The sequence below is a fragment of the Balaenoptera physalus genome (genome assembly GCF_965194825.1).
Source record: "Balaenoptera physalus genome assembly, chromosome: 20".
Taxonomy (NCBI): domain Eukaryota; kingdom Metazoa; phylum Chordata; class Mammalia; order Artiodactyla; family Balaenopteridae; genus Balaenoptera; species Balaenoptera physalus.
In genome coordinates this window covers 59,111,107-59,127,634 of record NC_138901.1, presented here as the reverse complement: position 1 = coordinate 59,127,634, position 16,528 = coordinate 59,111,107, and the positions used below count along the sequence as shown (strand labels likewise).

General features: G+C 41.0%; 1 protein-coding gene across 1 annotated transcript in view; it reads right to left on the bottom strand.

Annotated features, from left to right (window-relative positions):
- Positions 1–16,528, bottom strand: part of ADPRM (ADP-ribose/CDP-alcohol diphosphatase, manganese dependent) — a 386,060-nt gene that overhangs the window by 158,391 nt on the left and 211,141 nt on the right. Inside the window, exon 7 of the mRNA XM_082441418.1 lies at positions 13,536–13,722. Within this exon, the coding sequence (XP_082297544.1) occupies positions 13,536–13,722 (187 nt within the window). The remainder of the gene's footprint in view (positions 1–13,535; positions 13,723–16,528) is intronic.

Below are 16,528 nucleotides of genomic sequence, written 5' to 3'. Positions count from 1 at the left end.
GGATAAATGATCATCTGACAAGGAAGAAAGATCTCAGAATAGAGATGGGCCCTGTCTAACCCCAGTCTGGGCAATGCTTCTCTGTGCAGCTCACCAACTGCAGGTCCCCTCTGAGTTTTTTTTTCTAAAACAGAGCTCTTGTTTTGTTTTGCTTTGCTTGTTTCCCAGAAAAAGGGCAAAAGAGCAGGAAAATGTACCAGAAGTATAGAAGTTCTTTCACATGGATCCTCAGGGCAGCAGTTTCTGAGGTCTCTAAATGGGAAAAGAAAAGACCAGGGTGGCCATCTCCAGCATCATGCCTGCTATAGGCTGAGCAAGGAGAGGCTGCCTGGTACAGTTGCCTATAGTACTGAGTATCACAGGATTGTCTCTATGGCAACCCATGGCTAAGAGGCCCTGGCTGCCACATCACAGTTAACCTCTCCCTCACCAATGCCAGAAGACCCAGCCAACCCAATGGATGCAAAACCTTGGTCTCCATTCTTTCTCAACTAAAGTATCTGAGGAGATACTACAGCCTGTCAAAATAGTTATCTGAGGTAAAAATTGGTATATAACATTATATTAGTTTCAGGTGTACAACATAATAATTTGATATTTATATATGCTACAAAGTGATCCCCACTTTATGTAGTGATCCCCATAAGTCTAGTTACCATTCATTACCATAAATTGACCCCCTTCACCCATTTCTGCCCCCCCCAACCCCCTTCTCCTCTGGTAACCAACAGTCTGTTCTCTACCCAATAATCTGTTCTCTATATCTATGAATTTTGTTTTGTCTGGTTGTTTCAATTTTTTTAGATTCTACATACAAGTGAAATCATATGGTATCTGTCTTTCTTTGTCTGATTTGTTTCACTTAGCATAATACCCTCAAGGTCCATCCATGTTGTTGTAAATGGCAGGATTTCATACCACATCTTCTTTATCCATTCATCCACCAAAGGATAATTAGGTTATTTCCATAACTTGCCTATTGTAAATAATGCTGCAATGAACATAGGGGTGTGTTTATCTTTTTGAATTACTGTTTTTATATTTTTCAGGTAATACCCAGAAGTGGAAGAGTTGGATCACATGATAGTTCTATTCTTAATTTTTTTAGGGACTTCCATATACTGTTTTCCATAGTGGCTGCACCAATTTACAGTCCCACCAACAGTGTAGGAGAGTTCTCTTTTCTTTATGTTCCATTTGCAGAGAATACCTTTTTCCATCCCTTTGCTTTCAGTCTGTGTGTGTTCTTACCTCTGAAGTTGGTCTCTTGTAGACAACGTATAGATGAATCTTGTTTGTTTGTTTTTCTTAATCCATTCAACCACTCTATGTCTTTTGATTGGAGAATTTAGTCCATTTACATTTAAAGTAATTATTGATAGGTATATACTTATTGCTACTGTGTTGTTTTCTGGTTGTTTTTCTAGTTCTTCTCTGTTCTTTTCGTTTTCTCTTGCTTTCTTCCCTTGTGGCTTGATGACTTTCTTTAGTGTTATCTTTAGATTCCTTTCTCGTTATCTTTTTTTTGTATCTACTATAGGTTTTTGCTTTGTGGTTACCATGAGGTTCACACATAACAGCCTATACATACACCAGTCTATTTTAAATTGATAACTTAGGTTTGAACACATCTTAAAAACTCTATATTTTTAGTCCCTCTTCCCATGCTTTACGTTTTTGATGTGATATTTTACATCTTTTTATTTTGTGTATCCCTTAACTAATTATTGTAGTTATAGATAATTTTACTTTCTCAGGTTGAAGCTCCAGGACAAGTAAATAGACTTTTTTCAAAAGCAGACTGGAGTTGTGCTTCAGTCTGCTGTTTGTGCAGTGCCCAGTGTGTGGCAGTCTGCCCAGTACAGTTTTTCCAATTGTTATAGCCCCAGGAGGCCCAGGAACGCAAGCCCCTCTGGCCAACAGGGCCAGGTGATCAAGGGGCATCCCCTGTCTGGTCACTCACTGGCTTTAGCAAGGCTGTAGGAGACTGCTGGGGGTGGGGCATGCCTGTAACTGTAGAGGCAGGGAAATATTATTGGAGGTGGGGCACACCTGCTGTTTAACCGTCTTAGACTGCCCTGCCTCCAAATCAAGAATTTCTATTATAGCAGCAGAACCTGTTCTTTGTATGCTGAAGCACATGAAATAGGATAAATTGTCTTAAATGCTCTGGTCAAGGACAGGATGAAGAGACTGCACATTCTCCCTCCTCTTAGATGGTTCACGAGGCATTTGTGGATTCAGCTCAGAACATGGATGTTGAGTGCTGAAGAGTCACTTTAAAAATCTGCTTCCATGGATGTGTGATCAGTGGTTGGAGTTAAAGTCACATCTGAAAGGAAGGTGCCCCCCACCACCCTTTGCCATTATGATTGATCACAGTCCAAGCCATTAACCAAGCCATATTTATACGTGAATGGGGTCAACCAATTTGAAAAGAATAAGCAATAATCAATCAATCAATCTCTTCCCTCTCCTGCCCGCCCCTCCCATGTGGCAGGATTGATGAATGAACTCAGAGCCTGCCTGAGACTGACAAAGTCTCCTCCCTCCCACACACCTGAGCACTCATCCTTGCCATGTTGAGAGGCACTAAGACCCCAGGACTAGCGTGCTGGCTCTGGGAGGAGATGGAAGCCCAATCTGAGTTTCAAGTTTTATCATTCAATTCTGCTCTTTCAGAGAGCTCTGCATTGGGGTGTTGGGTACAGAGGGGTTCTTTGTTCCCCAAAGAACTTCCCCTTATATGTACCTCTTTAGGGGAAGAGGTGATGGACCAGAAGATGAGAATATGGGCAGTGCAGAGACTCTTGCCCTGAACAACATCAAAACCTACTCTTGACCTAACAATATGCTGTTCTGAGATGGGTGAAGGCATCATAGAGGAGGTGGCATTGGAGCTGAGCCTTGGAGGATGGGTAGAAATCTGACAGGCAGACGAAGGTATTTATTCCTCAGGCTCCCTGAGAGGCAGGGAGGGGAGTATGTGGGGCAAGGTTGCCCAGGAGCTTTCCTACAGCCACAAAGGCATACTCTGCTTCTTTGATGTTCTCACCATCTAATTTGAGTTGTCTAAGTGATGGATAGGCTGGGAGGGCTGTTTCTCAGCGGGTAAGGGATTCTGAGTCTGCTGGGTCAGCATGTTTTTGGCAGGCTGTCTGTCTTGATTTGTTGCTTTGAAGGACCATTGCTCAGAAAGTCTTTGTTATCAGCAGAGCCTGGGGCTGCTGGGTCATGTCTGTTTCTGTGCTCTAGCAGGCATGCCATGCCAGGCTCAAAGCTCTGTTATCTTTATTATTCAGCCTATAGTAACTCCACGCCTGGAGGAGGGATAGCTCCAGCTGACCCTTGGGCAACTCTGTCCATTCAATATTTGGCAGGCTGAAGATTCTGAGATGGGGTGTGATCTTTGGGTTTACTGCTGGGGACTTGTTGAGTAGCTTGTGAACTCAGGCGGAGAATGAGACACTTGATAGAGATAACATAATAGCAAGTAGGATTGCCATGCATTGTATTACATCCATGCATTCAATCACTCATGCAGCAAACATTCACCAAATTCCTATTTTATTCCAGGTACTGGGCACAGATAAGACATGGTGCCTGTTTTCCCCAGGAATAAACCAATAAACCTAGCATGTGAACATGCCATGTCAGAGGGAAGCTCAGGGGCCCTCTGGAGCATGGAGGAGGGTTTCTGTCTTAGCCTAAGATGGGGTGTGGTGTGATGAGGTCAAGGAAGACTCAACCTCTAAACACCCAGCACACCAGATAGGACTGTCATAAGGACCCAAGGACTATTTCAAGGATCCATAAACATTGTGTAGATGGTAAAGCAAAAGAGAAGAACAGATTTTATTGTTTTTATTGCTATCTCTGGCTACACAGCACAACGGAATTCTTCAAACAACTGTGGTGCCTAAAGATCTGATTCAGATTGCCTGTGCCTCTAAACTCCAATATCCAGCATTTTCCCACCTCGTGTCACCTTCTCAAATGGTTTTCTCCCAACCCTCTTCTTTACCAATCCCCAAACCACATATTCCTCAATAGTACGTTTGATCTAGCTTCATATGGAAAACTTTTCTGAGCACACTCATTGCAATGTCTCCCTCCCGCCTCCCTCACTAGACTCCAAGTGACCCTACCTGCCAAGCGTGCTACTAGGAAGGACGGCAGGCTGTGAGGGAGGACTTGCTCGCATTCCTTCTGGCCTCAAGCCCCAGCAGTTCAGATGCCTGCTACAACCAACATGACTTTCCAACATTCTTAATGTTGTCCTCCATTTGTTTTATGAATGTAAGTCTTATCTTTCCCACTCTATTATAATCTACTCAAGGCCAGGGCCAATGCCTTTGGATGCTTTTCTGTGCTCTACATGAGCTGGCATTGTGAGAAGCACTCAGTGTTTGTCATCTCTTTATCAGGAGGCTGATAAAAATGAGGCTGTTAATTCCATCTTTGTGACTTCATTTGCAATTAAATGGATGGTGATGCCTTGGTTATGGCTTAATTAATAAATTCAATAAACTTGAATTAAGGATCTATGATGAGTCAGACTCTGAGCTAAGCACTGGCTCAGCAGAGATGAATGGCCGGCCTCTGCTCTCAAGAAGTTCATAGTCTAGTAAGAAATGAACATGTGCAAACAGGTATTTATAATACCGAGGGTAATTGCTAGAGAATAGGTTTGTTTAAAGGACTGTGAAAACCCAAAGGAGGGAGCAAGAAACTATGCTTGCTGACATGATGGATTATCTTGGTTTTGAAGGATGCAAACAAAATTTCCAAAGAGGCAGGGGGAAGCATTCCAGGCAGAATAATAGGGGGCGCAAAGACACAGAAGCACGATGAGCGCACCCGGAGTCCACCATTAGCCCCACAAAAGAGCCGGTAGGCTCCAGTGCTGGGTCGCCTCAGGCCAAACAACCAACAGGGAGGGAACCCAGCCCCACCCATCAGAAGACAAGCAGATTAAAGTTTTACTGAGCTCTGCCCATCAGAGCAACACCCAGCTCTACCCACCACCAGTGCCTCCCATCAGGAAGCTTGCAGAAGCCTCTTAGACAGCCTCATCCACCAGAGGGCAGACAGCAGAAGCAAGAAGAACTACAATTCTGCAGCCTGTGGAACAAAAACCACATTCACAGAAAGACAGACAAAATGAAAATGCAGGGGACTTTGTACCAGATGAAGCAACAAGATAAAACCCCAGAAAAACAACTAAATGAAGTGGAGATAGGCAACTTTCCAGAAAAAGAATTCAGAATAATGATAGTGAAGCAGATCCAGGACCTCGGAAAAAGAATGGAGGCAAAGATCAAGAAGATGCAAGAAATGTTTAACAAAGACCTAGAAGAATTAAGGAACAAACACCTAGAAGAATTAAAGAACAAACAAACAGAGATGAACAATACAATAACCGAAATGAAAAATACACTAGAAGGAATCAATAGCAGAATAACTGAGGCAGAAGAACGGATAAGTGACCTAGAAGACAGAATGGTGGGATTCACTGCCGTGGAACAGAAAAAAGAAAAAAGAATGAAAAGAAATGAAGACAGCCTAAGAGACCTCTGGTACAACATTAAACGCAACAACATTCACATTATAGCGGTCCCAGAAGGAGAAGAGAGAGAGAAAGGACCAGAGAAAATATTTGAAGAGATTATAGTCGAAAACTTCCCTAACATGGGAAAGGAAATAGAAATTAAGAAAATGGCAATAGGAACATACATATCGATAATTACCTTAAACATGAATGGATTAAATGCTCCAACCAAAAGACAGTCTCGCTGAATGGATACAAAAACAAGACCCATATATATGCTGTCTAAAAGAGACCCACTTTAGACCTAGGGACACATACAGACTGAAAGTGAGGGGATGGAAAAAGATATTCCATGCAAATGGAAATCAAAAGAAAGCTGGAGTAGCAATACTCATACCAGATAAAATAGACTTTAAAATAAAGAATGTTACAAGAGATAAGGAAGAACACTACATAATGATCAAGGAATCAATCCAAGAAGAAGATATAACAATTATAATTATATATGCACTCAACATAGGAGCACCTCAATACATAAGGCAACTGCTAACAGCTAAAAAAGAGGAAATTGACAGTAACACAATAATAGTGGGGGACTTTAACACCTCATTTACACCAATGGGCATATCATCCAGACAGAAAATTAATAAGGACACAAGCTTTAAATGACACAAGAGAGCAGATAGATTTAATTGATATTTATAGGACATTCCACCCAAAAACAGCAGATTACACTTTCTTCCCAAGTGCACACCAAACATTCTCCAGGATAGATCACATATTGGGTCACAAATCAAGCCTTAGTAAATTTAAGAAAATTGAAATCATATCAAGCATCTTTTCCAACCACAACGCTATGAGATCAGAAATCAATTACAGAGAAAAAACCGTAAAAAACACAAACACATGGAGGCTAAACAATACGTTACTAAATAACCAAGAGATCACTGAGGAAATCAAAGAGGAAATCAAAAAATACCTAGAGACAAATGACAACGAAAACATGATGATCCAAAACCTATGGGATGCAGCAAAAGCAGTTCTAAGAGGGAAGTTTATAGCAATACAATCCTACCTCAAGAAACAAGAAAAATCTCAAATAAACCATCTAACCTTACACCTAAAGGAACTAGAGAAAGAAGAACAAACAAAGCCCGAACTTAGTAGAAGGAAAGACATCATAAAGATCAGAGCAGAAATAAATGAAATAGAAACAAAGAAAACAATAGCAAAGATCAATAAAACTAAAAGATGGTTCTTTGAGAAGATAAACAAAATTGATAAACCTTTAGCCAGACTCACCAAGAAGAAGAGGGAGAGGACTCAAATCAATAAAATTAGAAATGAAAAAGGAGAAGTTACAACGGACACCACAGAAATACAAAGCATCATAAGAGACGACTACAAGCAACTCTATGCCAATAAAATGGACAACCTGGAAGAAATGGACAAATTCTTAGAAAAGTACAAACTTCCAGGACTGAACCAGGACGAAATAGAAAATATGAACAGACCAATCACAAGTAATGAAATTGAAACTGTGATTAAAAATCTTCCAACAAACAAAAGTCCAGGACCAGATGGCATCACAGATGAATTCTATCAAACATTTAGAGAAGAGCTAACACCCATCCTTCTCAAACTCTTCCAAAAAATTGCAGAGGAAGGAACACTCCCAAACTCATTCTATGAGGCCACCATCACCCTGATACCAAACCAGACCAAGATACTACAAGAAAAGAAAATTACAGACCAATATCAATGATGAATGTAGATGCAAAAATCCTCAACAAAATACTAGCAAACAGAATCCAACAACACATTAAAAGGATCATACACCATGATCAAGTGGGACTTATCCCAGGGATGCAACGATTCTTCAATATACACAAATCAATGTGATACACCATATTAACAAACTGAAGAATAAAAACCATATGATCATCTCAATAGATGCAGAAAAAGCTTTTGACAAAATTCAACACCCATTTATGATAAAAACTCTCCAGAAAGTGGGCACAGAGGGAACCTACCTCAACATAATAAACGCCATATACGACAAACCCACAGCAAACATCATTCTCAATGGTGAAAAACTGAAAGCATTTCCTCTAAGATCAGGAACAAGACAAGGATGTCCACTCTCACCACTATTATTCAACATAGTTTTGGAAGTCCTAGCCTTGGCAATCAGAGAAGAAAAAGAAATAAAAGGAATACAGATTGGAAAAGAAGAAGTAAAACTGTCACTGTTTGCAGATGACATGATACTATACATAGAGAATCCTAAAGATGCCACCAGAAAACTACTAGAGCCCATCAATGAATTTAGTAAAGTTGCAGGATACAAAATTAATGTACAGAAATCTCTCACATTCCTATACACTAACAACGAAAGATCAGAAAGAGAAATTAAGGAAACAATCCCATTCATCATTGCAACAAAAAGAATAAAATACCTTGGAACAAATCTACCTAAGGAGGTAAAAGACCTGTACTCAGAAAACTATAAGACACTGATGAAAGAAATCAAAGATGACACAAACAGATGGAGCGATATACCATGTTCTTGGATTGGAAGAATCAATACGGTGAAAATGACTATACTACCCAAAGCAATCTACAGATTCAATGCAATCCCTATCAAATTACCAGTGGCATTTTTTACAGAACTAGAACAAAAAATCTTAAAATTTGTATGGAGACACAAAAAACCCCGAATAGCCAAAGCAGTCTTGAGGGGAAAAAATGGAGCTGGAGGAATCAGTTTCCCTGACTTCAGACTGTACTACAAAGCTACTGTAATCAAGAAAATATGGTACTGGCACAAAAACAGACATATAGATCAATGGAAAAGGACAGAAAGCCCATAGATAAACCCACGCACATATGGTCAACTAATCTATGACAAAGGAGGCAAAGATATACAATGGAGAAAAGACAGTCTCCTCAATAAGTGGTGCTGGGAAAACTGGACAGCTACATGTAAAAGAATGGAATTAGAACACCCCCTAACACCATACACAAAAATAAACTCAAAATGGATTAGAGACCTAAATGTAAGACTGGACACTATAAAACTCTTACAGGAGAACATAGGAAGAACACTCTTTGACATAAATCACAGCAAGATCTTTTTTGATCCACCTCTTAGAGTAATGGAAATAAAAACAAAAATAAACAAATGAGACCTAATGAAACTTAAAAGCTTTTGCAAAGCAAAGGAAACTACAAACAAGATGAAAAGACAACCTTCAGAATGGGAGAAAATATTTGCAAATGAATCAACCAACAAAGGATTAATCTCCAAAATATATAATCAGCTCATGCAGCTCAATATTAGAAAAACAAACAACCCCATCCAAAAATGGGCAGAAGACCTAAATAGACATTTCTCCAAAGAAGACATACAGGTGGCCAAGAAGCACATGAAAAGCTGCTCAACATCACTAATTATTAGAGAAATGCAAATCAAAACTACAATGAGGTATCACCTCACACCAGTTAGAATGGGCATCATCAGAAAATCTATAAACAATAAATGCTGGAGAGGGTGTGGAGAAAAGGGAACCCTCCTGCACTGTTGGTGGGAATGTAAATTGATACAGCCACTATGGAGAACAGTATGGAGCTTCCTTAAAAAGCTAAAAATAGAATTACTATATGACCCAGCAATCCCACTACTGGGCATATACCCTGAGAGAACCATAATTCAAAAAGACACATGCACCCCAATGTTCACTGCAGCTCTGTTTACAATAGCCAGGACATGGAAGCAACCTAAGTGCCCATCGACAGATGAATGGGTAAAGAAGATGTGGCACATATATACAATGGAATATTACTCAGCCATAAAAAGAAATGAAATTGAGCTATTTGTAGTGAGATGGATGGACCTAGAGTCTGTCATACAGAGTGAAGGAAGTCAGAAAGAGAAAAACAAATACTGTGTGCTAACACATATATATGGAATGTAAGAAAAAAAAAGGTACTTAAGAACCTAGGGGCAGGACAGGAATAAAGACACAGACCTAGAGAATGGACTTGAGGACACGGGGAGGGGGAAGGGTAAGCTGGGATGAAGTGAGAGAGTGGCATGGACATATATACACTACCAAATGTAAAATAGATAGCTAGTGGGAAGCAGCCATATAGCACAGGGAGATCAGCTCGGTGCTTTGTGACCACCTAGAGGGGTGGGATAGGGAGGATGGGAGGGAGATGCAAGAGGCAGGAGATATGGGGATATATGTATACGTATAGCTGATATACTTTGTTATAAAGCAGAAACTAACACACCATTGTAATGCAGTTATACTCCAATAACGATGTTAAAAATAAATAAATAAAAAAGAAGATGTGGTACATATATACAATAGAATATTACTCAGCCATAAAAAGGAACGAAGTTGGGTCATTTGTTGAGACATGGATGGATCTAGAGACTGTCATACAGAGTGAAGTAAGTCAGAAAGAGAAAAACAAATATTGTATATTAACGCATATATGTGGAACCTAGAAAAATGGTACAGATGAACCGGTTTGCAGGGCAGAAATAGAGACACAGATGTGGAGAACAAATGTATGGACACCAAGGGGGGAAAGCGGCGGGGGGGCGGATGGTGGTGGTGTGATGAACTGGGAGATTGGGATTGACATGTATACACTGATATGTATAAAATAGATAACTAATAAGAACCTGCTGTATAAAAAAATAAAACAAAATTCAAAAATTAAAAATAAATAAATAAAAGCCTTTTCTATTAAAAACTATATATATACATATATATAGACATATATATATAGTAACTAAACATGAATATCAATTAGATTAGTTACAGACACAAGGAAAAACAATTTAGAAAGTAAATGGCTAAGGACATCTTAGTGCCTTTTCCGTTAATGTGTAACTATAATGGATCATAGCATAGTTTGTCCTGGTCTTCTCCTCGTCACGTGTAGAATTAATCCATAGCAAAACTTTCTTGTACCCAAACCTGAAGGTTTGTCCACAGCTGTCCAGTTGTGTCCGAAGTTTACCTCGGCAGCTTCCCTTCCATCCTGGGGTATCCTTTCCCTAGCATTCCAGACGATGAGCCCTCCTCTCTGATTCTCCACTATTGCTGGAGATAAGATAGATGGTACGAAGCATGCCAAGGGACTTCACAGGGTGGCGGCATCTCATTGGGTCATCAGAATCCAAATTTTGCCAATTCATTAATTTACCATGAGAAACACAACTGCCAGAGGGAACAGTCTCTTATGCCCTCCAGACCAGCTAGCACATTTACTGTTTTGACATTTCCACAAGAAGCCAAATTACAACTTGGAAGTTGCATGGTGAGCAAGGAATCACAGTAAGGGAGGTAGATGCATGCGCAAATGATGGATGCCGCTAGGTAGAGCTGTCCAATGTCTCCATATCCCTCAAAGGAATTTTCCCACCCAGACACCCAAGCAGCACCCATCTCGCGGTGGCAATTTACCCAAGTTGTAGACAAAGCTTTTAGGAAAAATATTATCTGAGATGCTTGTGTTACTGACTGTGGAACCTGAAAAGGAGTGGGCAATACCAAGCCGCAGAATTAAATCTGATTACTTTGGTCTATAGTTCCAACAGAAATTGTTTCAACGTTTAGTCAACATGTGCCTGGCATGTTCTAAGTGCCAGGCACCATGCTATAGCGATAAACAAGACAGGAACTCTGCCGTCAGGAGTCTCAGAATTCAGTAGGAAGCAGACATGTTGGCTGGCAGTTATGATGCAGGGTAGTGTTGGCTGTAACAAAGTCTTGTTCTAGATACAGTGGGAGCTCAGGACAAAGGGCCTAACCCTGCCTAAAGGTCAAGAACACCTGCACAGAGGCCAAGGAGCTTTAAGCTGATCCTACTTCAGTATCTGATTTTCACAATGAAAGAAAATGCATTTTTATGATTATATATTACCAATAATACAATCATATAGAGAACTGCTGTTAGTCTTATGGTATGTTTCTGTTTAATTTTATACATTAAGATTTGTACATACAAATCTGGAATCGCACAGTGTCATGCTGCTGTCACTTAGCATGATGAACATGAGCTGCTCTCATGCGATATAATAAAAATACATTTAAAAAAATTACTGCTTGGTATTCTATCATCTGGATATATCATGACTTACTTAACCAAACCTTGTTGTTGAACATTTAGGTTATTTTCAATTATTTAATATTATAAATAAAACTGTAACTGAGAGGACCTAAGAGATTATGTAGTAAAATCCTCTCACTTGGCAAATGAGAGAATCGGATTCCAATGAATTTAAATGACGGGCCCCAAATCCTATAGCTAGCTCATTTACGAGTTGGGTTTGGACTCCTGATGAAACACGCTTGCGGAAGGAGGGAGGAAAGCGGGTTATCTGAGGGTTGATAAAAATGAGAGGCACTGGGAAAGCACCACGGGCAGGCAGAACCGAGGACCCCGAAATGGAGAGGAGTGGGGAGTGCCAGGGTTTTGATGGTGCCAGGGCTCTCTTGTGAAACACTGCCCACTCAAAGATTCTGACACCACCTCTCAGTGTGCAGCAGTGTGTATCAGGAACCTTGAGAAAACCCTTGAAGAGCACGGCCCAGTAAGTCCACTCTTGTCATGTTCAGGGGTAGTCATTGAAACATTGTTTACAATGCAAAAAAAAAAAAAAAGATAAACCAAATCAATAGGATAGATGGACAGAGCCTGAATACAGGCCCACAACAGACTGGGTGATGCCCACCCACATTGGGGAGCGCCGTCTGCTTTACTCAGTGCATTAGAAAAACGACGCAGTCCTCCTCCTGAGTTAGAAAAACCTCAGCCTTCCTCCTGTGTGTCTCCTCTGCTCCTCACACAGGACACTCACAGCACTTCTGGTCACCAAAGATGTGCATTTCCTCCCACCAAACAATTCACAACCCCAGCGGGGTGTCCTACAATTTAACTCGATTCTGACACTACCTACCTGGAGATGGCGTCCGATCCCACAGGTGAAGAACTCTGTCCTTCAAGACTGCTCCCCGCCCCACATCAGATGCCAACTGACCACACCTTAGATGTCAACCACAAGTCCAGTTTGTCACCTGGGCTTCTGACCAATCGGCTACAAATCGGAGGTTCCCACGACCCCCTCTTCAGATTCGATGAATTTACTAGAGCAGCTCACAGAACTCGGGGAAACACTTACTTACATTTACTAGTTTAACAAAGGGCATCATAAAGGACACAGATGAACAACGAGATGAAGAGACACCTAGGGCGAGGTCCGGGAGGGTCCCGGGCACAGGGCTCTGTCCCCGTAGGGCTGGGGTGCATCTCCCTCTGGAGTGGATGTGTTTGCCAACCTGGAAGCTCCCAAACCCCCTACAAGTGGGATTTTTATGAAGGATTCCTCACACAGGCATGATCAATTATTAACTCTATTTCCGGCCCCTCTCCCCTCTCTAGAGGACGGGGCGCAGGCCCCGGGATAGGACTGAATATCCAAGCTTCTAACCATGGCTTGGACTTCCTGGTGACCAGGCCCCCATCCAGGAGCACACCCAGCGTCACCTCAATAGAACAGAAGACAAGCCTCGTGCTCTGATGACTTAGAAATTTACAAGTTTTAGGAGCCCCTGTGTCAGAGACAAGATCAAAGACAAATATGGAATAATAGATGCTCCTAGTGTTCTTATCACTTAGCAACTTACAAGGGCTTTAGGAGCTCTAAAGGGTTTAGGGCACAGAGACCAATGCATATATATATATATATATATATATATATATATATATGTTCTATTATTTTCTATTCTGTCACACAGTCTACTGAGTCAAACGTTAATCTCTTCTGGAAACACCCTCACAGACACACCCAGAAATAATGTTTAGCCAAATATCTGGGGACCTCGTGACCCAGTCAAGTTGATGCATAAAATTAACCATCACAACATTGCATGTCAGGGAAAGGTTAAGTAGATTATGGTACCTTCACAAGAGGCTGTCGCGTTCTGTGGTGGCCTCTTTTTTCTTTCCGACGTTTGCTTTTTCTGGCTTGGCTGGGCCTCACTGCACATCTCGCCACCAGACTGCAGCTTTCCTCGTTCAGTTCAGTCTCTATCTTGGGTCTTCCAAACATGCACTGTGCTCTTTTCCCTCTGCTAGGGTAGTGGGATCTGAGGAGAAAAAAGAGATAAACACATATTAAACGCACTATTTAGGTGGAAGGGCATTGCTCTTTAAGTAAAAAAATGTTAAGAGTAATAAAAACATTTATACTCCTTAATCCAGGAATCCCACTTAATGTAAGTAAATGATTAAAAAACAAAACAAAACAGGAAGAGCTAAAACTAGCAATACTACCACACTACAAAACTGATAGCAATTTAAAGTCCAACAGCATGTAATCAGTAATTTAAAATACAGTGAGTGCATATAAGATAGTACTGGGTAGCTTTAAAAAAAAATATGTGATAAGACTTAAGATGAAACCTGGGAACATTCTTATGTTATAATGTTAAGTAAAAAGGCTGGTTACAACTGTGTAAATATTCATTAGCACAGGGGGAAAAAAAAGATCGAGAATAAAGACAAATTTTAGAAATTGTATAAGACCTGTGATATTTCATGTGATATGTTTCCTTCAGTTCTGAAAACTTTCTCTAATGAGGTCACATTGGTTTTGCAATTAAAAATAAAGAATACTACCACCAGCAGCCATTATAACATGGTTATTTTTGTGTATCGAGACATTGAATGAAGTTCACTTGAACACGGCCATTGCATGAGTAACTGGTCCAAGGTCAAAGTCAGCAGCTGGTAAGCAGTGACGCTGGGACTCCATCCCAGGCTACCTGACTCCAGAGGCCATGCTCTTAGCTCCGCTCTGCTGCCCACTGAGTTTACATCCACCTGTAAGACCCGCTTCTGCCTTTTGGAGTCAGACCATAAAAGGGGGCTTGACTCCCCCTCTACACGCTAAGTATTCAAATATCTGAACATTGTCTTTCTACCATCCCTTCCTTAGGCGCTTCCACTAAGCCCTCAGCACACCAAGCCCTACATCTGCTCAGTCCCACCACTTCACTGCTCAACTAAGCTTCACCAAGCAGAATCTCATTTGTTTTCATATATAGGATTGTTCCACACGGGAGCCTCTGATGGCCAAGTCTCCCAAGGGTAATAAACCAGATGTATAATTCCCTGCCGCCTCTACCTCAAACCCTCCAGAGGGGATCGGAGGGTCTGGAATCATTCAGAAAGGGAGGCGAGAGCTGTTAGTGCATTAGGACAGAATTTCTCCATCTGATTTTGAAAGAAGACTGGCTTTTCATTTCCCCAGAGACTTAATATAACTACCAAGTGAGGAGGAAAAAAAGGGGAGTAATAATTTGTAAAGTTCCCGAGCAGGAAAGGAGCCACTGCTATCTCTGCTTTCCACATCACCACTGTAAACCCTGGCACCTGAAAAAAGTGGGAGGGGTGGTTGTTCTGACTGTATAAATTGCCAAATGCTGCTGCTAAACTCTGACCTATTAGTGGGAACCTCTCTATTAGAGCTAAGTTTATGATATCCATGGAAAGAAACAACGTGAAGGAAAACAAAAGCCGGCAACCAATCAGAACAGACACGTGGCCCATCAGAAAGGACGCTGGCCGATAGGATGCAGTGTTTCTACCGACTTAATGACATCCAACATAGACCTTCTAATGAGTAAGTTTGGTCAACATTCAAGCCAACGATGTTTACTAAAATTTTTAAATTACCACAATTTTCCCCACACAGTTAAAAAAGAAAGTGTCTTTTACATCAACAATGTTGTTTGGTTTCTCTCTCCTTTCTCCCTCCCTCCCTCCCTCCGTCTCACCTTATAGCATCCTCTCCCTTTCCCGTGTGTTCTGATATTACATGATGGTAGATCTTTTATTTTTTCTTTTCTAAAGATCCATTGAGATAGACACTGAGCTTGCCTTTTCAATCTGGAAACGCATACACCTCAGATGTGGAAAACTCTACTGAAATATTTCTTCCGAAAATTCCTCCATCCATTTTCTCTGTCCTCTGCTATTCTTAACCCTGCCAACCGATCCCCTATATTTCTTGTTTCTTTTATCTTTTTACTCTATTTGTGAGGGAGTCTCTCAACATCATCTTCCAAAATCTATGTTGAGTTTTTCATCTTCTATCATATTTTTAACTTCCCAAAACTTTTTATTTCTCACTTGACATTCCTTTCTTTAAAAACAGCATCCTGTTTCTGTTTTACTGTACAATATTTTTTCTTATGTGTCCATAGACATTAAAAAAAGGATTTTTAAGGTTCAGTTCTTCTGCCAAGGTTGTTTCTGCTTCCTCTGAGGGTCTTTTTTCTGCTCTATCACGTCCCTCACAAAAGAGGTTTTTTCTCCAGGTCTTGGCTGCCCTCAGTACCAAGGCGCTACTAACCTAATAGGAATCTGTGTGCCTGAGTAGAGCTTTTGACTAAGGCAATCTGGTTAATGTTGTTTGGTTAAGAGATTCTCAACTACTGATTTCAGAATATCTTTCTTCTTGGTCAAGCCACGTTCCTAAGAAATGATTTTGCTGTCTACTTCCCGAAAGTGTAGCCTGGCTGGCAGCCTTCCACAAGGCAAGGGGAATGATCTGATCATTCAATATATATGTTTCTATTTTTTCCCCTATTTTCAGTAAGATACCCTATCCACAGCTACTCTTAGACTCTCTGAGTCCAGAATCCCTCTGGTTCAACTCTCTAAGAAGGAAACCCCTAATGTTCTTCCAGAATGTTGGATGATGTCACCTGGCAGCAGAGGTTTGGGAGGGAGTCTTATCTAACTGCATCTTACACAGAACTTTGTATCTCCGATTTTCAGCTTTCACTGCATTCCCACTTTCGGATGGGTCTGACACCTCCGTTTCTGAGATTCTGGAGTTCTGAGAAGCTAACGGTCCTGGCAAATTTGCTATCACCCATTTGCTCT